The 21350-nt window shown below is 52.1% G+C and overlaps 1 protein-coding gene and 1 long non-coding RNA gene across 2 annotated transcripts in view; one reads left to right on the top strand and one right to left on the bottom strand.

Annotated features, from left to right (window-relative positions):
- Window positions 1-2818, top strand: part of LOC106144227 — a 4143-nt gene extending 1325 nt beyond the window's left edge. The window contains exons 2-3 of the long non-coding RNA XR_001229301.1: window positions 2087-2227; window positions 2508-2818. This is a non-coding gene — a long non-coding RNA (uncharacterized LOC106144227). The remainder of the gene's footprint in view (window positions 1-2086; window positions 2228-2507) is intronic.
- Window positions 1-21350, bottom strand: part of Cdh4 (cadherin 4) — a 471330-nt gene that overhangs the window by 88802 nt on the left and 361178 nt on the right. The window contains exon 4 of the mRNA XM_026787264.1: window positions 15114-15284. Coding sequence (XP_026643065.1) covers window positions 15114-15284 — 171 coding nt within the window. The remainder of the gene's footprint in view (window positions 1-15113; window positions 15285-21350) is intronic.

A 21350-nucleotide genomic window follows, 5' to 3' on the forward strand; every position in this document is an offset into this window, starting at 1 on the left:
CCCTGGGTTGTGATTGTGTGTCTGCAGGGGTGCGGGGCCCTGGGTTGTGATTGTGTGTCTGCAGGGGTGTGGGGCCCTGGGCTGTAATTGTGTGCATGCCGGAGAGTGGGGTGCTGTGTTCAGAGCTACCATTTCTGTCCTGTGGAGAGCAGCTGGAGAAGATGCCTGGAGAGTCTGAAGTGAAGTCTTCCTCAAGGACCGGCTGAGGAGCAATGATCTTCATCCTTTGACCCCAACTTTATACCTGTGTTCTTGCCAGGGGTGTGGTCCCTACACCACTGTGCAGTTCGTCATCCCTGGAGGTGACATCTAATCAGGCTGGCTTCACCACATGGGTTGGACTGAGGAGCCCTTCTCAGCCATCTCTCCCCCTCATGCTTATATCACTAAGGTTGCACTTGGTTAGGAAAGACCTGTTGATGCCCACCCTTCCCTCCAATGGGAGGGCCTCAATATGGGTGGGGGTGAGATGGAGGCTTCATTCCTCAGGAGAGAGACAGAAAAGATGGGGACTTTTGGATCCAATGAGTTGAACTTCAAAAGAGCCTTAGATCACAAGGTTTGGGGTACCCAGATGCCCTGCTACCAAAGGCTGACAGTAAAACCTCAGCTCCCATTCTCCCCACCCATGGTATCAGCTGGCCAGGGCACGGGGATGCTGTGGCAACAGAAGTCAGCCTGGGATTCCTGCATCCTCTTTGTGTCCAGCATTGCTGGGCTTCTCCTGAGGGCATCCACCTTACAGACTGTTCCTCCCCGCAAGCTGATCCACAGCTCTGCTGTTGAACTGTCAGGCAGGTGGGGGCTCTGGGCTGTAAACTGGAAGATCAGGGAATGAGCGAGACGTTTGCAAAATCACCAACTGCAGCAGTTTCTTAGCAACCGCTATTAGAGGGCTCCTTGGTAGTTAAAAAAAGATCTGCTCTCTTGAAAATGGAGCCGTGGATGGTGGAGCCTGCTCTTCTGCATACCTCTGCTCTGTGCATTGGAGAAATACCTAGGAACATAGCAAATGGTCCTCAGCCCTCTCTGGAGAGCCAAGGGGCCGTGACATTCTGCCTAGGGACAGGAGCAGGTACCAAGATGCCAAGTCACCACTGCTGTTCATGATGTGGAGATGGGGACTTGCCACACAGAAGCCCTTACTGGACCAAGCTTCCTTCCCATGCCCTCACACTTCTTCAAGAACTACCCAGAGTCTAAGAGGAGGTGGTGTCCTCAGGGTCTGAGCGGTGCTGACAGTCACAGCAAGGACCCATCCTCAGCCTGCTGCCAGCTCAGATGGGTGTATGTGTGAGTGATGCATGGGTGCTCACATGCATCTCTCTAGCGAGCAAGCCTGGAACATTCCCCAGGTTCTCAAATGAGCGTGAGATCACTTTCCCTCCCTTTTATCTTGGTGCACATTTTGTACAATGTGGGGCTGCACAGCTATCCTGTTGGCGGGCAAGAAGCCCCCTCATGTGGCCTACTACTGTACGAGGCAGGCACTGACTCTGCCCTGTGTGTTGTCGGCTTTGTCTCCTTCAGGATGGGGACCCAGCACCACGTGGACACTCTGGTGTCCACCCCTCACTGTAATGGGCCACGGTGTTGTGACCATGGTGGAATCACGGTCCCAGGGCCTTTCCTTCTGCTGTTTAGCTGGAATAGAAGCTGCTTCCTGGAAAAATGTTGTCAAGGATTTTGATGTTGCCCAACAGGAAGAGAAAGTACTCAGTGGTTCATATGTTGAGCAGTTCCTGTGGACACGCCCTCTGTGGGTTGGGGCCTGTGGACACGCCCTCTCTTGTCTTGTGGGTTGGGGCCTGGGGACATGCCCTCTGTAGGTTGGGGCCTGGGGGACATGCCCTCTCTTGTTGGGGCCTGTGGACGCGCCCCTTCTTGTCTTGTGGGTTGGGGCCTGTGGATCTCTGTCTCCCATCCTGCCGACCCAACCTCAGTTCTCTATTTCTTCATCTGCCGTATGCAGCTGGCATCACCTGCCTCCTGACATGTCTGGGCAAAACCAGCTCACACATGGGGGTGTGTCTGCAGAGCCGCACCCCACAGGTGCTCAACACAGGGGCTACTCTCTCCATTTCAGCCTCCACAATGCATCTCAGGTGTCCTGCCTGGCAGGCTGGTGTCTGCACAGACTGTAGCTTCCTAGTCTCAAAGAAGACCCAGCCTGACATTTTCCATCCTACGAGAAACACACCCCCTTGGAGAAAACGAGCCTCTTTTGGTAAGTAAGGTTGGTCATGGCGTGGCCACTCCCTTGCCAGAAGATACCAGGGGTAAATAACACAAAACATCCATTTCTGTCTAGAGTTTCTGCCCACACCCCCATCCCTGACTCCTCCATGTCTACGATGCCTCCTGGAGGAGGCAGAAGGCAGATTCTAGTTTCACATGGCCTTCATTTTCCAGGGAGTGGGTGGGTGAGTTTTAGCTCTGAGTATTCTAAGCCACAAATCTTCTGGGATGGGAAGTTTTTCTTATAATGGACTTCCATGTTTTGACAGCTTAATGGCCTAGCAATTGGGTTGGGAGCTAGAAATAAAGTTGGCTTCCACCACAGCCTCTGGAATTCCCAGTCTGGGTCACCTCACCTGGGACTTGTGGCATCAGCCCAAGGGAGCTCATCCTGGCCCCTGCCATCTGCTCTGCACACACAGTGTTGGAACCCTGCTTCGGAATTGAATGGATTCCAGCCTCAAGAGGAGGAATTCGGAGGAAAAAAGATATTGATGGAAATCCCCCAGCCGCAGCTTCCTTAACATGTAATCAAGTTACCGTTCATATTTCCAAATAAAGTCGAGCAGCTGAACCAGAAGGTCTCATCTGGGAACCGAACGTAAATTTAAACACTGCCTGCTTCTTAGTGTTAGGGATTTTTAGACTTTCAAATAACCAAGCTCAGGGAAATTGGTTTGGACAGGTGCTCTGGCTACGTCTCTCTCTGTGGCACTGTTAATTGCCAGCTTGGATGGGTTGTGCCAAGCATGCCAAGTTCCTATCTGGTGCCTCATGATTTGAACATATTCAGAAGAAGGTCAGAGCTGTCTGAGCCCTGCAGAGGAGGTCTCGGTGCAGTTCATGGGTACACGGTAGCATCATACCGCAGGAGAGACTGGACAACTCACTCACAGGTGAGCCATGATAAGCCACCTGTGGGCAGGTGGGGGGTGTACAAGCAGGAGGGGGGTAATGACAAAGGGGAAGGTTCCTTGACTGCCCAGACCTATCAAGTCAGTGATTATGGATACACCCATTCCTGCCAGCAGCCCGCCGCCAAGAGCCAGGCCCGTGACAAGCAGAATTAGGAAGAAATGTCTCTGAGCTGGAGTCATCTGTGACTATCCCACAAAGGATGGCCGTGAGAATGACAGGGAGAAGTGTCCATTGCTCCCACAAAGGCCACCTGCTGGATTGTGGTGGCTACAAAGCAGAGTTCCAGAGGTGGGGAAAGCTGAATTGTCTGGGGACTTCCTCCAGCCACTGCCTTTAACCCTCCCCTGCCCAGGATGGTGTGAGCAATGACAATTCTGGTTTGACACTGGTAGGCTCTCTGAGCCACTGCCCCCCTGGGAACAACATGGCCAGTATGTGCTGCCTCACGCCAGGCTGCAGCTGGGCTTAACCAGGCAGGGAGGGTTTCAAGTTCCCAGCAAAGCCCACAATGTAGATACCGGCTGTTAGAAGCACACTTCTTACAAGAGATGAGAAAGGTTAAGAGCATCCTCGAAACAGGCAGAGACCAGATGGAACCATGTTTGTGCTGACTAATGGTTGTGAGGGGCCACAGCTTTGTCCCTGGAGCACGGTGGCCAGCGATAGAAGGAGACCAACTGTCTAGGCGTTAAACCCGAGGCCTGTGAATGTTACTGCCCTCAGAGAAGGGGTTATAGCTATGGCCAGTTGAGGGCATCTAGAGTCCCCTAGGGAGTTCCAGAAGCCATCACGTGGTCTCTCTGAAAGGAGAAGAGATTTATATGGAGAAACAGACCACAAGGTGATGGTGTGGAGGGTGGCTGGGTGATGCTGAGCTGTGGGCCTGGGGAGGAAGGACGGAGCTCAGAGGGAGGGTGCAGGGGCTTCTGGGAACTGGGGAGAATAGGATTATGACAGCCCCTTTATCCCCTTGAGGGGTGTGGCCTGCTAGAGCCTTCATTCTGGCCAATCAACCTGATCTCAGACTTCAGGAATGTCAGAGAGAAAGTGTGAGCAGGGAGCATGCGCAGGAGAGTGGAGGGAAGCAACACAGGAGGCTGCCTGGGACCCTCGGAGACTTAAAGGGGCCACGTCTACTCTGCACACTGTGAGAGAGGCAATCCAGGCTCACTGAGGTTGGAGGAGGGGATGCTGTAAGGAACTGGGACCACCCAGACTCAATGTCCACACCCACCCCAGTGTGCAGGCTCAGGTTCTATGTCCCCAGGGCAGCAAATGAGACACACTTGCTCTGACATATTACCTGGCAGAGGGAGAAGAGGGGTCTAATCATGGCTTCTCGGGGGACTTCAGACCATCACAGCAGGAAGACATGATGGGGCAGCCCCAACCACAGTAGTGGGTCAGGACACAGAAAGAATGGCTCCAGAGGCAGCACCAACAGCAACACCTCCTAAAGGCTCCACGGTCTCAGACAGTGCAATAAGCCAGTGAACTAAGTGCTACAATCCTTGGAAGACACTTTGGATTTCAACCCTAAGGGAGAATGTGTGGTCCTTGGACTCCTGAACCCACACAGGGCATTCAGCTAACCGTAGATGTCAGGTGAGATTCTAGGTTAAAGCTGTACATGAAGAACGTTCTGGGGACTGGGGACGCAGCTCAGATGACAGAGTATGTCTGATTAGCATGCATGACACCCTGGGATCTGTGCCCAGCGGTGCACAAGCTGGATATGGTGGCACACACCACCTGTAATCCTAGAGGCAAGCCGGAGGTAGAGGCAGGCAGATCAGGAGTTAAAGGTCACCTTTGCTCCAAGGTGAGGTGGAAGCCAGCCTTGGTTATACGACAGACTGTGTCAAAAACAGCAAATGCTCTGTATATCTGTTGCTTTTATTGGCTAATGACAAAGAAACTGTTTTGAACCTATAGCAGGGCAGAACAGAGCTAGGCAGGGAAAACTAAACTGAATGCTGGGAGAAAGAAGGCGGAGTCAGAGAAACCATGGAGCCCTGCTGGAGACAGATGAAGGATGCCGGACAGAACTTTACCCAGTAAGCCACAGCCATATGGTGATACACAGATTAATTAATAGAGTTAAATTCAGATGTAAGACCTAGCCAAGAAGAAGCTAGAGTGTAGGGTTAAGCCACCGATACACTAGAGCTAATAGGCTAAGCAGTGATTTAATTAATACCATTTCTGTGTGGTTGTTTTGGGGCTGAGTGGCCAGGAACAAACAAGCAGGCTCCTCTCACAACATGCTTCCTCAGGGAAAAAGAAACTCCTAAGTGTCAGCCTTTATAGCCTTCCAGAAGGCTGGTCGACGTCTTAGTGGACAGAGGTACTAAAAGGGTTTATCATATGGGTCTGAAGACAGAGTTGGATACCCAGAATCCATGATGGAAGGAGAGAACTGACTGCATAAAGCTGTCCACTGACCTCCCCAGACACGCTGCAGTACCTGTGTACACTGATGCACGCATATACACCGTAATAAGATTCCTGCTAGGGTTGTTGATGACTTGGCTGTATCCTCAGGGTTGAGAACCAGCCTCTAGGGCTGGGTAGCTACTCAGCTGGCAGCATCATTGCCATGCAAACTGGAAGACCAAAGGTCAATGCCCAGGATCCTTGAAAAATCTGGGTGTGACAGAATCTGCCCATAACCCTAGTGCTGGGTGTGTGTTAGGGGTAGGGTGGAGACAGAAGCAGCCCTGGGCCTCACTGGCCAGACATCCTAGCCAAACTGGTGAGCTCCTGGTTCAGTGGGAGACCCTATATCAAACCAAGGAGAGTGAATGAAGGAGGTGCATACTTTCATTCAACCTGTAGCCTCCACTCTCACATGCTCACACATGCGTACACATGAACACATACATGTACATGGACACATATAATCGCCATCTATCCCATGAAACAAATGTAGTTTCTTTTTCATTTCTGGGACACATGCACACACATGTGTGCACGCATATACACACACACCAGCCAGCTATGAGACCCCTCCACACCAACACTCCACATTTCCAGCTGTTTAAATGTAAGTTCCTGATAAATGGAACAAGAGAGTGTATTTAAGCTATTCAAATATTATCTGATTATTTAGAAACATTTATAGGGGCTAATTATAAGTAACAGTTGATCAGAAATGTAACAGCTATAAAATTAATCCTTAATAACTACGGCTCTGACAAGTGGCTGATATTTATTTAACATATATTAGAAGCTTTTTAAATTTGCATTAAGAGAGTTCAGAGCTTAGTGAGATCCCTAGGGACGTTGACTGCCATAAAGTAGCTGTCACCTCTGGCCCTCTGCTGCGGAATGAGGCCAGGTCAGCAGAGGCTAATTTTTATTGACTACAGCTTTGAAAAGAAGCATTGAGCAAGTTAATGAGAAAGAGAGAGAGGGAGAAAAGATGGGCAAGATACAGAGAGCATTGTGGACTAGCTGGACAGTCTCTGCCCATGTGTGTGACCACAAAAAGGACCACTGACAAGCCTGCCCTCCTCTTCAAAGGAGGAGGAAGCAGGTTATCCACAGCCCCGGCCCCTGGAATATTCACAGCCTCTGTCCATGAGTACCAACCCTCCAGGGAGGGCCTGAGCAAGGTAACATTTGTTCTGTGGCCTCTGTGCTGAGCTCCGTGCCAGCATCTCCTCCTAAGGAGTCCACACACACTGGTCTGTGGGCTCTCACATGGCTGTGGAATTGTCTGGAAGTAGCTGGCAAAGGAGCAGGTAGGTTTGCACAAGCCGAAGATCCACGCGTGGCCCAATGAGCAGCCGTTGTCCAAGGTGAGAGGTGTTGAGAACCCATGGGACCAGGGGAGAAACTGAGGCACAGGGACAGTGCAACGCTCAACCTTCACTGCCAACCTGGGTTTGGAATCTCTCAGGAGACACAGCTCTGTGAGTATCTGTGAGGGAATTTTCAGAGAGGACTGGCTGAGGAGGAAGATCTATGCTGACTGTGGGTGGCAGTTTCCATTGGCTGAGGTTCCAGACTGAAGAGGAATGAGAAGTGGGAGGAGCACCAGAGTGCTGTGCTCTTTACATCCTGACTGTGGACGCAGTGTGGCCAGTTGCTTCGAGCTCTCGCCACCGTGACCACGGATCCTCACAACTGCGAGCCAGAATGAACTGTCCTGCAATGTGACCAGCTACTTCGAGCTGCAGCCATCATGACCACATACTCTCACAACTGCGAGCCAGAATGAACTGTCCTGCAATGTGACCAGCTACTTCGAGCTGCAGCCATCATGACCACATACTCTCACAACTGCGAGCCAGAATGAACTGTCCTGCAATGTGACCAGCTACTTCGAGCTGCAGCCATCATGACCACATACTCTCACAACTGCGAGCCAGAATGAACTGTCCAGCCGCTTACTGCCAGGTATTTGGTCACAATGATAAGAGATGGTGTGTCACACACCAAACAGTGCAGGATGGATGTGCAGCAGGGGCAGAGCCCATGCCCCCACAACTGCTCCTAGCTTCCCCGTGGTCACGATAGGGCACCCCAGATGCCTGACATGGAGGTGCCAAGGCATAGCTCGGCCACAATGAGACGCCCGACATCTCATGCAGCTGGGCTGCTGGCTTAGAACAAGGCTGCTTGACCTCAGATCCATAGGGTGAGACGCTTGGTCACCTGTGTCCCAGGCCAGGTTGTGAGGGAGGGGGTTTGCCAGCTCAGTCATCCATGCGACTCCAGCTGGATGCCGGGCACAGCTGTGAGGGATTTTCTTGATCACGGTATTTGAATGTGGGAAGACCCACCCTACGCATGGGTGGCATCTCTGAAGGCAGCCTGGATAGAAGGACATGGGAGAAGGAAACTTTGCTGTTTGCCTGCTGGTCCTCCACTCTCACTAGTGAGACCATCTGCCCTGTTGCAGCGTTCCTCCGCAGACACGGAACTAGTGTGGCTGGACCTCCCCCTGTCACTAGCCATAGAGGACAGCCTACACCTTCTGCCCCCACAGGACTTGCTGGGCTCCTTCCTGGCCACCTAGAGGCAGGGTGGCTCTCACCTGTCCCCTCTGGTTGGGGATATCTTTTTAAGGCACAGTCTGTCATCAGTGGCCCCTTGTCCTCCCAAATGTGTAGGAAGCCATGATGACTCTGAAGCCGGCTCCCCACATGACCTTTGCAGGCCCGTGGCTAAGTGGTGATGCCCAGCAATGTTAAGCAGTGATGGTAGGTGACCACCTCCCTCAAACCCTCCCAGAGCCCGAGACCTGAAACTGCTTAACACCATGAAAGAAGCCTCCAGTGGCCCTGCTGTCTCGGGAGATCCACTAAGATCTGAGGTCACCTGGAATTGGCCACATCCCATAGAGTCCCATTACTCTCCTTCCCTCTGAGTGACCCAGAGTGGCACGAGCCCCACTGCCCGGCATCCTGACCGCATCTGGCCTCCGCCCTAGAGCTGGTCCAGCGCTGTGAGCCTCTCATGCTGCTGCCAGCCACGACGGAGCCCACTTGGGTAGGTGCCTCTACCCTCACCTAAACGCACCCTCTCCAGCCAGCAGCTCAGTAATGGCTTTAAATCGCTGACAGTAGATTGATGATGGAAATCTAAAATATTAATGTATTCTAATTGAATATTCTCCAATAAATTATCTGAGCACTTGCGGCAATTTGATTTTGCTGTCGTTTCATAAGGAGCTTTCTGTGGTATCAATATAGCCACTAAGGCAGGCAGGAGAGGGAACATTTTCTGCTCAGACGGGACCGCGCATACAAAGGCCCGCTTAGTCCTTTCACATGGCCCATTCAATCACAGAACACAGGGCAGCTGAGGTGGGAGACCCTGCTTTCTTCGTGTTCCTGAGGCTTCGGCGAGGACAGCAGGACCTGCACACTGTGTGATTACAGGGATGTGCTCATGGGGGACGTCCTGTCCTGTCTGCTGGGGTGCTCTTTCAGAATTACTTCCTCCTCCTCATCCTGAGGGTCGGAGCAGGGGACACGGTGTGAAAGGGGACACATCGTGAGGGTGTCAGCTTCCTTTGGGACTGGGCTGTGTCTCTGGGGATTGCAGTTTCCGCCATCCTTGCAGGGGGTCCCTCCTGCTGAGTGATAGTTACAGCATGTGTTTCACTCTGGCTCCCTGTTCACCCCTCCCAGAGGTCCAGTCTGCAGGCGCTGTTTGGGGGAGAGGTGCATCGTGCATTCCCCTCTGGACTGCAGGTCCACCCAGCTGTGTGGTGTCATGCTCTGCCCTTGCTGCCTGCCTGATTTCCTCTAGGGCAGTGGTTTTCAGCCTTCCTAACACTGCCACTCTTTAGGACAGGTCCTCATGCTGTGGTGACCCCCAACCATAAAATTACACAACTGTAATTTTGCTACTGTTATAATGTAAATATCTGATATGTGCCCCCTGTGGGGTCACAGCCCACAGGTGAGAAACACTGCTCTAGAGACTCCGCAATGAGGAGTCTCATTGTGTCCAGTCTTTGCTGCAGAACCAGAGAGACCACACGGACACACCCTTCCCTAGGACTGTTTTCTCTCTTCTAAGGTCTCCAGTATATCTCTACGGGACACTTTCAAGTGAATTTTCCTAATTTATCATCAGTAGAAGTGTTAGTATGTTAGTTCCCTTTTCTCTCTTCTGACCAAGTGTCTGACAAATGCGATTTAGAGAAGGATTTGTTTTGGTTCTGGGTGTGAGAGGGACAGTCTGTCATGGCGGGGAAGGCATGGTGACAGGAGCTTGGGCTGCTTGCGTGCATCTTAGCAGACTAAGGTCAAGAGAAGGGGAATGTTGGTGTCAGATCTTTTTCTCCTTTTTATTTAGGTCAGTATCCCAGCTTGTGGGTGGTTCTGCCCAAATTCAGGGCAGCTGAGCCTCTCTGGAAACTCCCTCACAGACAACCTCACTAGAGCCACAAGTCCATCCCTTGTCAACTGGACACACAAACACATCACTTTAAGCCACACAGCTAGTAAGATAGAGATGATTTGACCAGGACTCCTAAGGTGATGGCCATCAAGTTGACACTCTTCCTGATGACTGTGGACTGGCCGTGAAAATGGGCAGCCTGGGGACCTATAACTACCTGGTCACCTCATAAGTCCTCAGAGACATCTTCTCTGTCTGCAGTGTTGGGTCTGAGGGTGCCCTATCCCTTTGGGAACTTAAGCTCTGCTGGGTGATCTCTGGGGCATCTCAGAAGATAGGGAGTGGCCAGCAGGGTGGCATCTCCTCAGGTCTCCCTTTCTCTCTCTAGATTATCCAATTCTCTGCAGTAGCTAAACAGTCAATTCTGGGTGTAAAAGGGAACTCACCCCATCTTCAAATACATAAAAGTTTGTCTCTTGCTAGACAAACTCAGACATAGACCTCATGGGGGAGTCTCTCTGTGTGCTATGCTCATGCTTGTACTAGCATTTTCTCCATCCTGTCCTTCCTCCTTCCTCTTTCTCTGTCTCTCCCTGGGCCCTACCATGCCTTCCATGCTTTTTCTGCCTTAAAAAAATCTATCTGTCCATCCACCCACCTGTCTGTCTGTCTGTCCGTCCGTCCGTCCGTCCGTCCCCCCCCCCCGTGTGTGTGTGTGTTTTCCCATGTGAGAGTCCACAAGAGGGTGTCAGATCCCATGGGGCAGGAGCTATAGATGACTATGGGATCCTCCATGTGGGTGCTGGGAAGAGAATCTGGGTCCTCTGCAGGAGCAGCTGGTGTTGACCGCTGAGCCGTCTTTCCAGTTCCCCTCCTGACCTTTTTAGTCTTTAAATGGTCACATGTGCATATGCACCCACCCAAATATGCCCACACACGTGCACATTATACACATGAAATGGGAGAAGAAACCCTCAGCTTCCATCTGGTTAAGCTACCTGTGGCTGTCATCATTGGGTCAGGTGACCTAGCCCTCTGCTGCAGATGCTGCCTTTGTCACCTGCTGGGCACAGTCCCTGCTCAGAGTGCATTTGTGGCAGCTTCCTCCAGTCTCCTCTGCAGCTATTTCTGGGGCCCCTTTTCTAGCAGGGGCCCCACGGACTGCTTTGCAGGGCTTCCTGTCTTCTCAAATATCAGTTCCCAAAATTAAACCACTTGTCCCCAAGAACACCACTTTCCTCCTCCTTGTCTCCAGTCAATTTGTGCCGCCGCGGACAACCTCCCCAGTTAACGAATTCTGAATTTTTATTAGATTCAGCTGCAGAATAGACCTCTTTCTACAAGTCCTGTTTTATCCTCCCCTGGATCTTGCCAGCAGTCAAACTTCATGAGCACATTAGAGCAGCGAGCAGCTTTCAAAGCCTGTGCTGACATCCCGTTAGGCGCCATCAGCACCGCCGGAGACATGGAACCCAATCGGGAGGGACAAGCAGAAAGCTGATGGCTGGTGCTTCTGGATTGCCACGGAAGGGAGAATTCTCTATTCTTCCCTTCAAATCTCCAAAAAAGGAAAAGGGATGCCCCATGCTGTCCAGGCCAGCACTGGGGCCGGACTAGGGACCATGCCCTGTCCCACAGTTCCTCTGGGAGCTATCAGGGTGGCTCAGGGGCTGTTAATGGTTCCCTCCTCTGTTCCACTCAGCCTCCCGTTGCCGTAACAAACACCTGATAACTGACCCATAAAGATGCAAGGTTTACTTCGGCTCCTGGTTTTGGAGGTTTCTGTCTGTGACCAATGGACTCTATGACTTTAGGTCTTGGTGGCACAAAGTGTGTGATGTTGGAGACTGTTTATTCATAGCCCAGTGAGGTCTGGAGGATGCTAGTGTCACCCAAGACACTGTGTCCTTCAAAGGCCACCTCTTGAATACCTCTCCCTGCCTGCCACCTCCTAACAGGCCCACTCCCTCTCAACAGAGCCAAACTGGGAACCCTGTCACATAAACAAGGGGTTCTGAATACACTCTGTTCTAAACCACACATCCTCCATCTGAGGATAAAAGATGGCTGGGACTTATGGGTAATGTCTTCCCAAGGTCACTGCCACTCCTCACGTACCCTGAACTGAGGCTGTGGGCTAGCTCCGTGGGATGGAACCAGTAAGATCATACCACACATTGCTAGAAGCCTACACGGCTCAGCAGCCCCATTGATGGGAGTCACGCTCCACCATGGCCCCACATGCTTTGCCATGGACCCGTGTGGCTCAGCCCACACTCCACCATAGACTGGTGTGACTCAGTTCATGTGGACCCCCATGGCTCAGCTCCTACTGTGCACCTGCATGGCTTAGTCTCCTAGCTCCACTGTTCTCACCAGGCTTTCCTGGATACACAAGTCTGTCCCCTGTGCGGCAGAGTGAGCACTTATGAAGAGACACTATTCCTTCCAAGGAAAACGCCGGCAATTAACTGGGGTTTGGGAAGAACATTCTGCCTCTTCTCCCACCCACGTTTTCATTTAACATATTTTATCAGAATGAAATGCCTTAACGAGCACGGAACTAGCTAATCCCAGCTGAACCTCGGAGTGTGCCAGCTCTGCTGCCCGCCCATCAAGCTGCATTCATGCTCCAATGTGGGCTTTTGGAGCACTGCCCTGGAGCACTGACAGAAAACTCACGGGCTTCCTGCGGATAGAACAACGCAGAGTAGACCCAGAGTCGCTGTCTGCACCCTGTGAGAGTCGGGAACAGAAAAAGAGAACACGGTGCAGATGTGGTTGTGTAGACGGAGTGACGTGTGTGTGAGTGCATGGATGCATGTTGTGGGCTGATGTGCACACGTGTGCACAAAGTGGGTTGTGCATACATGTGTAGATGCTTGAAACGGGCTTGTGTGGGTGGGTCATACATGTATGTATAAAGTGGGCTGTGTGTGTGTGTTTATGTATATTTGTAGGTAGTGGGATGGTATATATGAATTAGGTTTCTGTATGTGTGCATGTGTGTATATATGAAGTGGGTTGCTATGTGTTCATGTGTGTGTAGGCTTGCATGCTGTGTATATGAAGCAGGCGGCTGTGTGTACAGTCGAACCCTGGTTTCTTTGTTCTCCTTGCCAGTTGGGAACTCAACTTCCAAGCCTCACCAGCTGGCACTGCCCACCCGGCAGCTTCTACTGCCTGCTGCTGTGTCCAGACACACTTTCCCACGTCTGTGTGACCAGGAGAGGAAAATGCCCCTGATATGCAGCCATCCCTATGGAAAGCCACGCACACAGCATCTTCAGACATGCTGTGAGCTCAACTCTAATAGCCACACCTTGAGAAAGGTCTCCAGCTGATAGTGGACCCAGGTCTCTGCTGGTGGGAGTAAGTGGTCACTCCCTCAGTTCTAACCATGCCTGGCCATATCCCTGACCGCTGACACATCCGTTCAGGTCTCAGGCCCAGCAGAGGACAGCTGACCCCTGTCCTCATGGTGATAAACAGGTAGCTCTTTCTGCAGTATGGCTCTGCCCACAAGGGCATCCTGTGGTCTTGTTATGTTTTCCCGTCTGTCTGTAGAATAGGAGTGGAGCCAAGGATTTGGGGATGCTGCAGTGCTCCTGATTCTTCCCCACTGTCTGTTTCCAGACATTCCCTTTCGATGTGAGCAGACCAGAGCCCTCAGCTCACCTGTCACTCACTGCCCATGGGAACAGCTTGGAGCAGAGCTTCCTGGAGGCTGAGGATGACTGACTGGGAGTTTTTAATCGAGCTTCTGCTTGCTGCTTACTTTCAAGAATTTGGTTTGATGGGCACATAGCCACAACTCCTGTTCATATGCAGCCTGGGTCCTGCTCAGTTCACACCTGTGTCCTAGAGATACTTAGAGATTTGCAGACGGCACCATCTCGGAAAAGCGAGCCAGCTCTGAGGAAGAGAGAGAGGCTGGGCTGGGTGGCTCGGGCAGCTCTTTCTCCCCCTCCCCCCCCCCGCATCTTTCTCTGCACCAGATGAGGCTCAGGAGGCTCTGCAGGGTCTTGGTGCATCTCTTGGTGCATCTCCAAGACATGCTGCTGTCCCCATGGCCTAGGCTCGCATGGAGGCGACTTCTGTGTTGGCAGCCATGATCATAGCCACCTTCCATGTGGTGTGCAATACAGCGTTGCAGGCATGGCTGGATGAAACCCCTCTCAGAACAAATTGATTTATAATAAAAATGAAAGACTTGGGGAAAACCCTTCAGTAGGTGACATTGTGGTGATTGCCAGAAGCAGCCACCATCTAGAGAGGGCCGAGACTCATGCACAGAGTGAGGACCACACGGCTGCCTTCAGCATCATCTTAGGAGCCATTGTGGACAGTGGGTGAGTCAGTAGCCTGGAGCAGAGGCTCCCCAGTGGGGTTTCCCTCCTGGACAGCCTCCTCTGCCCGCCCAAGGTCCTGGCTCTGACTCAGGCAGCTCCAGGAAAGCCTCATGCCCCCTGTGGCGAGAGTGTGCGCAGAAGCAGGGGACATTGCCACGGAGTGTCCCTGGGTGTGTGTCACAGCACCAATGCCAGTGTTTCTACTATAAATCCCCTGCCCCTCTTGGATAGACTAGGAAACCCCCTGGGGCTGACAGTAGTGACGAAGAGCTGGCGGGGAGCTCTGATGCTATCTGCACACTAAACACACAACTCTGGACTACAAGGAAAGGAACGAACAATAGAGCTGGCCTGAGAACAGACGCCTCTTTCCACATACTCTGGCCTCTTGTGACTCTTGCAAAGCCCCAGAACCCTCATTTTCATGGGGCTTCTCCTTGATCATGTCCCTGCATTTCATCACGTGACTGTCATCACAGATGTGTAAGGGGAAAACACAATCAGATCACAGACAGGCAGGCGTCAGAGGCCAAAGGACAACCTTGAACCACACCAGCGTCCACAGACAGGACAGCGCAGCAAATAATTCTGAAGAGCAGTCGCTGCAACCGAGAGGCTGGTTGGCAGAACATCCCCTCAGAGTGGCCTTGGCTCCACGTTTCCCCACAGTTTCTTTACTGCACAGTGCCTCCCACACCTCAGAACCTGCCCAGATCAGCCTTAAGAACAGCTGGGTCCACTTACCCTGACGAGCTGCTGGGGGAAGGGCCCGCGGGAGTTCTCCGGCACGTTGATGGGCGGGATGACCCAGTCACGCTTCTGCCTCCTCAGCCCTCCGGAGCTCTGGTGCTGGGGCCACGGCAGCAGTGTGTCCTTTGGGGACTGAGAGGGGTCCAGGGCTGCTGTCTTTCCTTTCTGAGGGAGAAGAGTGAGCGACATCAGGTCAGGCTTTACAAAGGCCCCTGTTAGGAGTGTCTATGCCCTCCCCTATTGGTGTGGAAGAGTGGGGGACTCTGGGAAAAAGGTGAAAGTCTTTTGTGGAATTAGAAGTGGAAACCACAAAAAGGAGTCCACACAGCACCTTAGTGGACCATAGCGAAGGGGTTTCTTTGGTTTTTAACTTCTTTTGGAACCCACAGCTTTGTGCTAAGCAACCGAATCTGAAAGAAATCTCACAAAGGGTTGCTAGCCCCTATATAAACAGCTTTTTTAAATCAATAATTTCTCTCATAATAAGAAAAGAACACACATCGATTATGTGCCGAACATGCCACAATAGGCACCTAACATCCATAAACATGTAGACATCTTCTATGAATCAAGAATGCAAATTAAAGTGACATACACACCCTTCCCCCTGCCAAATCAACAAGGTAAAATTCATCTCCAATGTGGATGAACCTGTGCACTTACTCCGTGGATTAGCATCCCCTATGGACAGCCAGCCAGCCTCAGAGTCAGCTGAAGACAGACAGACAGCCTGAGCATCCATCCTGTGGACGGACACCTTTAAATGTTGTAGTCCCAGCTGATTTGAAACTCATTTGAACTGACAGCCATGCTCCTGCCTCAGCTTCCCGAGTGCCAGCTCTCACTTCTGGAGTCCTGTGGAGTGGCATTCACTGGGCTGTGCAGTGGAGTTGAGGAGATACATATTCCCATGGAAGTCCCAGAGAAGTCTCCCTGCTCCCCAGTTGGCTTTTAAATCTGCTGGCAGCTGGAGGGGGCAGGGCTTGCATTTCAGGCTGGCCCCACACCTGCAGCTTACACTAAGGGGCTTGTTAGAGACACCTGTTCCTCAGTACCAGGCCTGGCCAGCTCCGGGCCATGCTGGATGCTTCTGTCTATTGCGTCCTTGGGTGAAGGACATTGTTGGTTTTCAGACACACGCATTCATGGCAAGGCTCACAAGTCCCAGGTGCCGGCTCACCTGATGAACTCAGGCCTTGTGTGTACTAAGCAAGGGCTCTAACTCAGCCTTCCTAGTTTACAGGGTGGGGTGGATGGGTGGGGCTCTGGCCTAGCACCACTGAAGTTGGGTTTGCTGTGGTTCTGCTAGGTCAGGACGGGACCCTCGTGTTGGCCTGGCCAGGATGGAAGACTGGCTGCTGCTTCAGGGTTTCAGGAGCCAGACCATGGGTGATCAGGCTTCTAGAGGCCTGGGGGGATTCTGCCGGGCTGCAGGGAGAGAATAAGTCAGTGAATCAGAAGCTAGTTTTAACTGGGGCCATCCCCGCAACTTTATGGACTCACTGCTCAGGAGACTCCAACACTGTGGTCATAAATGGGAGGGTGGACTTCCTGAAAAAGCTGGCCCACCAGTGGTCAGGGTCGGTCTCAGGAGGCCTGGTGTTGGGGGTGAAGCACTGCGTCCTGGGGTGGGGAGGGTGCACTTGGCATTTCTGCAGCAGCTGTTGCTGAACAAGGAGCTGACTTGACCCGTAGTAGTCATGGGTAGCCACTAGTGAGTTGCTGGAAGGGATTGCTGCCACCCTTCAGGGCCAGCAAGCTGCAGAGACCTTGGGAAGACACCCTGGCACCTCCTCATGGGTCTGGGCACACAATCACAGGTGGTAATGCGTGGGGCACTAGGCTCTGGCACCGTTTGCAGGAATAACCCACGGGAAGGGTCCATCCCATGACCTGCATACGATTTGCACCCATCTTCCTCTCTTCTTCTCCTTCCCTTTCTCCTTCCTCTTCTTCATCTTAAGAGAGGAGCTCACTCTATAGCTCAGTCAGGTTTTGGGCTTGTGATCTTCACGCCTCTGACCCTGGAACAGCTGAAACCACAACTCTGCAGCCACCGGACCTGCTAGACCGTCCTCATCCAGAGCATATCTGCTGAGCTGGCCAGATGTGAGCAACTGGACCTCTTCCGAAGGACAGCCTCTGGGACTTGTCCCCAGTGCTCTGAGTGTGTGGTGAGGCAGAGCCCACCAGGCTGCCTCACACAGCTGAGTCTCTTTCATAGTAGCTGCTGCTGCCAAGGCCGCATTGTAGACTGGAAGCTCCAAGAGCCTCTCACACACCCGCTTAAAAACCCGGCTTTATCTTCATTTGCTGAGGAAGCGTTTGCGCGGCGTTAATTTCCCCAGTGTTGTTTAAATAAATTGCACATATTTGCTACTGTTTTAGAGCTGCGAGACGAATGTAATAACAAAATCTGGTGAACGTCAATGCCAGACCTGCGCAGGCTTCTGCCTGGGAGAAAACCGTCGAAGGCAATTAGCGGCCAGCCTGGTGGGAAAGGCACGTTCTCCCAGACATGTGGGCCCTTGTGGAACGCGGACGTGGAAATCTGCTTGTTCTGGATGATGCTTCTCCTTCCCTAGCACATTCTCCCTATCGTGGACTTGATTCTCTTCTCTCTGTGTCTTCGTGACGGTGGCTGGTCATGGGTAAGGAGAGGTGAGCTTCGTCGCTGTTCCTAAGCATTGCAGAGTGTACCCACACACCTGTGTGAGGCTCTATGCGTTTGCGCACCTGACACACATACATAGGCAGGTGTGTGTGCACGTGGACACGTGCCTGGACCCCTCTGCAGGCCACGCCTTGCCTGTTTCTGTATCTCAGCGTCTTGAGTGTCTGCCTGGACCAGCTGTCTCACATCCACCTCCTCACGCTCTTGCTGACCTCAGCTTCTCTTAAAGCAGCAGCTGCCAAACTGAAGCCTTGCTAGCAGCCAGTGTGGCCACAGTGTGGCCATCAGATATACAGCTCCAAGAGGAAAGCCTCACCATGGCCCTGGTTGCTGGACTCAGGGGAGCTGGAAGGTGAGCGGGTGATGAGAGAGGAGAAATCAGGCTTGCAGCATCCCCGGAGCCGGGACCTGCTTTCCTCTAGAGCAGGTCTCAACCTATGGGTGGCGATCCCCGCAGGGTCACATACCAGGTATTCTACACGTCAGGTATTTATGATTCATAACAGTGACAGCATCATGGCGCCCTACATGAGGAACTGTGTTAAAGGGTCGTAGCATGAGGAAGGTTGGGAACCACGCCCTAGAGTCTTATAGCTAGCCCTGCCCCACCTCTCCCTGCCTTAGGGGAGTCTGAGAGGAGTTTACTGCAGTCGGGACGTCTCCCCTCATTTTGATCCCAGATTCTAAGACCCACTTGTCCTGAACCCTTGCTTCCTGGCTTCAGGCTGAAGAGGCGGCGGATTATGGAGGAACCAGGTCAGCTTATGATCATGTTTCTCCAAGGCACCAGCTGTCTCATGGCCCTACATCTGTTGGATTTCCCCACCCGCTCCTACTCTCCCTCCCTCTTCTCTCTTTCCTTGAGCTAGGCTCTCTTGTAGCCCAGGCTGGCCTTGAACTTGTGATCCTCCAGTTTCTGCCTCAGAAGTGTTGGGATCACAGGTGCTTCACCACCATGCTTGCCCCTTCTTCCTCTTCTTCCTCTTCTCCTTCTCTTCTTCCTTCTTCCTCCTCCTTTCAAATTTGAATTCTGAGATTAACCTTAGGTCCTCATGTGTACAAGGAAAGTGTTTTAACAACTAAGCCATATCCTCTGCCTTTTAAAGACGAATGGCATACTCTGTGCTCTTGTGAGCTGGGCGATGGCAGGATCCACTGGTGGGATGTGTATCCCTGTCCTTCACACTGTGTGTACAGACGTGTGTGTGTGTGTGTGTGCATGTGTGTACATGCATGTGTGTATGTGTGCATGTGCAGTGTATGTGTGCATGTGCAGTGTATGTGTGCATGCATGTGTGTATGCATGTGTGTGCATGTGCACGTGTGTGTATGTGTGCATGCATGTGTGTATGTGTGCATGTGCATGTGTGTATGTGTGCATGCATGTGTGTATGCGTGTGTGTGCATGTGCATGTGTGCATGTGTGCGTGTGTATGCATGCATGCGTGTGCATGTGCGCATGTGCGTGTGTGTTTTATCCTGAGAGGGGGTGGGATGAGGGACTGGCAGTCCTTCTATATCAGCTGGTCTTGGGTCCCTCTTGGTACACTTCCTGAATCCATCTCAAATACAAGCACCTTTCTTTCCCTCTCCTTCGTGGGCCTTGGCAAGATGCTCAAGCTTGTGGCCACATAGGTTGTCATTTCAGGAGAGAGGTGAGAAGTGGATTTAAAAGGCTAAGAAGGAGGCACGCAATGGAGGCCTGACGATTTCCCCTGGAAGGCCGAGGCTCCCGCTCACTGGCTGCTGTGTTAGGAGATGATGGAAGCATTGGCCACAGTGGCCGAACAGTCACCCCACACCCCTGTCCCTGAGCCCGGGGCTCTGTCCCACCCAGGCCTTACTCCCCTGAAAGGAGACCGGTTCTCTGAGCAGGACCATGAGGGTAATTGACTGTGGCTTCTCCGAGAGGTCCCCAGGGCTGCTCTGCATTAGCAAGAAGCTGGGTCAGTTCCCTGCAGGCTCCATGCACACGTGGCGAATGAATAACTCAACACTGATCTGGGGCGGGTTTTAAATAATCACTTTTTTTTTTTTTGAGACAGGGTCTCAGTCTGTAGTCTTGGCTGGATTGGAGCTTGCTACATAGACCAGGCTGGCCTCAAACTTACAGAGATCTGCTTGCTTCTGCCTCCCGAGCACTGGGATTAAAGGTCTGGGCCACCACGCCCCGCTCACTGTATTTTATTTTAAAGACAATCAAGTGTCAGGTTAGAATACAACGCGGGAAGTGACCTTTCCTCACGGTTCCCTGCTGCCAAGCCTGCTCATCTTTCTGAGGAATCATGCGGGAGCCTGGGTTTTAAAGTCAGTGAATTGTGCAGCACTCAGGTGAGGTGCACGGGTCAGTGTGAGTGACAGGGTGCACCTGTGATAGGAAGCTCCTGAACACCTGTCCCAGGTGGGTACCGGTCTGTCTTGGTTTGCAGTGGGCAGGAGTGGGCGGGAACCACTTTGTAGTGGGTGGGAACTGGTTTACAAGTAGCTATTGATCAATATTTTCTAAATTTCCCTTTGATGGCAGCGCAGAGATCTGGTAGATAACCTGAGGCCTCTGGACTTCGCATGGTTCCCTGCAGCCCGTGTGGGTCTCACACAGAGCGATGCTCCCAGTGCAGACTCTTAACTGAGTGTACACAGCCCCAGCACTGTGGAGAGTTGTACAAAGGCCATGCGGGCACAGGGACACTGAGAAGACCTAGAAAATAGATGTTCCCAGGTGGAACCACCTTATCCACCTCCCAGGCACTGGACTACTGGTTTGGGCTCCTTGATGTTTGTGCAGAATCCCTTGAGGGACAGAATTTCCCATTGTTGCCCAGAGAAGATGTCACATTTTAGAACAGTGGAAATACAAGATTGCTTCAAGGTTCCCAGATGCCTCCCAGCTCCCCAGGAACTGGGTCTGGGTGACCATGTGGACGTCTCTTTAACACCTTAAATGCTTTCCAATTTTGAGAAAAGGGCATATGTCTGAGTCTTCCTGATTCAATAAAAGCAGCTTATAGAAGCGGTCACACCACTTTTAAAGGACACACAGCAGGGTCCTGGGACACAGCCTCTTAAGTCAGGGTGTCACACTGCCAACCTCACCTTGTAAGATGCAATCATCAGCTTTTGTTACCCATGTGACTCTTCGGGAAAGTCTCTGGTTGGCAGTACAACCCTGTGAACCCCCTAATGCTGACACACAATCTCCACAAGGCACTGAAAGTTCTAATTTTCATAAACAGATAGGAGGCACTGACTGGGGACAGAATAAAGCGAGTGTGTGGGGGAAAAGAGAGAGAGCGGGTATTTTTGCTACCCCATTTTCTTCCTCTAGGTCTTCTGGTCAGGAAATTCTATCAGGAAAGAAAGAGTAAATATTGCTGATGATAACAAACCCGGGATCTGCCTTTTCACCTAAGCACATTGTGTAAGCCCTGCCCTCCAGCCAAAGTTTCTCTCCTGCAGTGGTAAAGGCAGAGGAGGAAGTATGTGGTGCAGGCCTGCAGTCTCAGCTACTTCCTAGTCCGAGGCAGGAGGCCTGGAAGTTTAATAGCCATCTGAGGTCT

This window comes from Microtus ochrogaster, linkage group LG8, assembly GCF_000317375.1.
Source record: "Microtus ochrogaster isolate Prairie Vole_2 linkage group LG8, MicOch1.0, whole genome shotgun sequence".
Classification (NCBI taxonomy): domain Eukaryota; kingdom Metazoa; phylum Chordata; class Mammalia; order Rodentia; family Cricetidae; genus Microtus; species Microtus ochrogaster.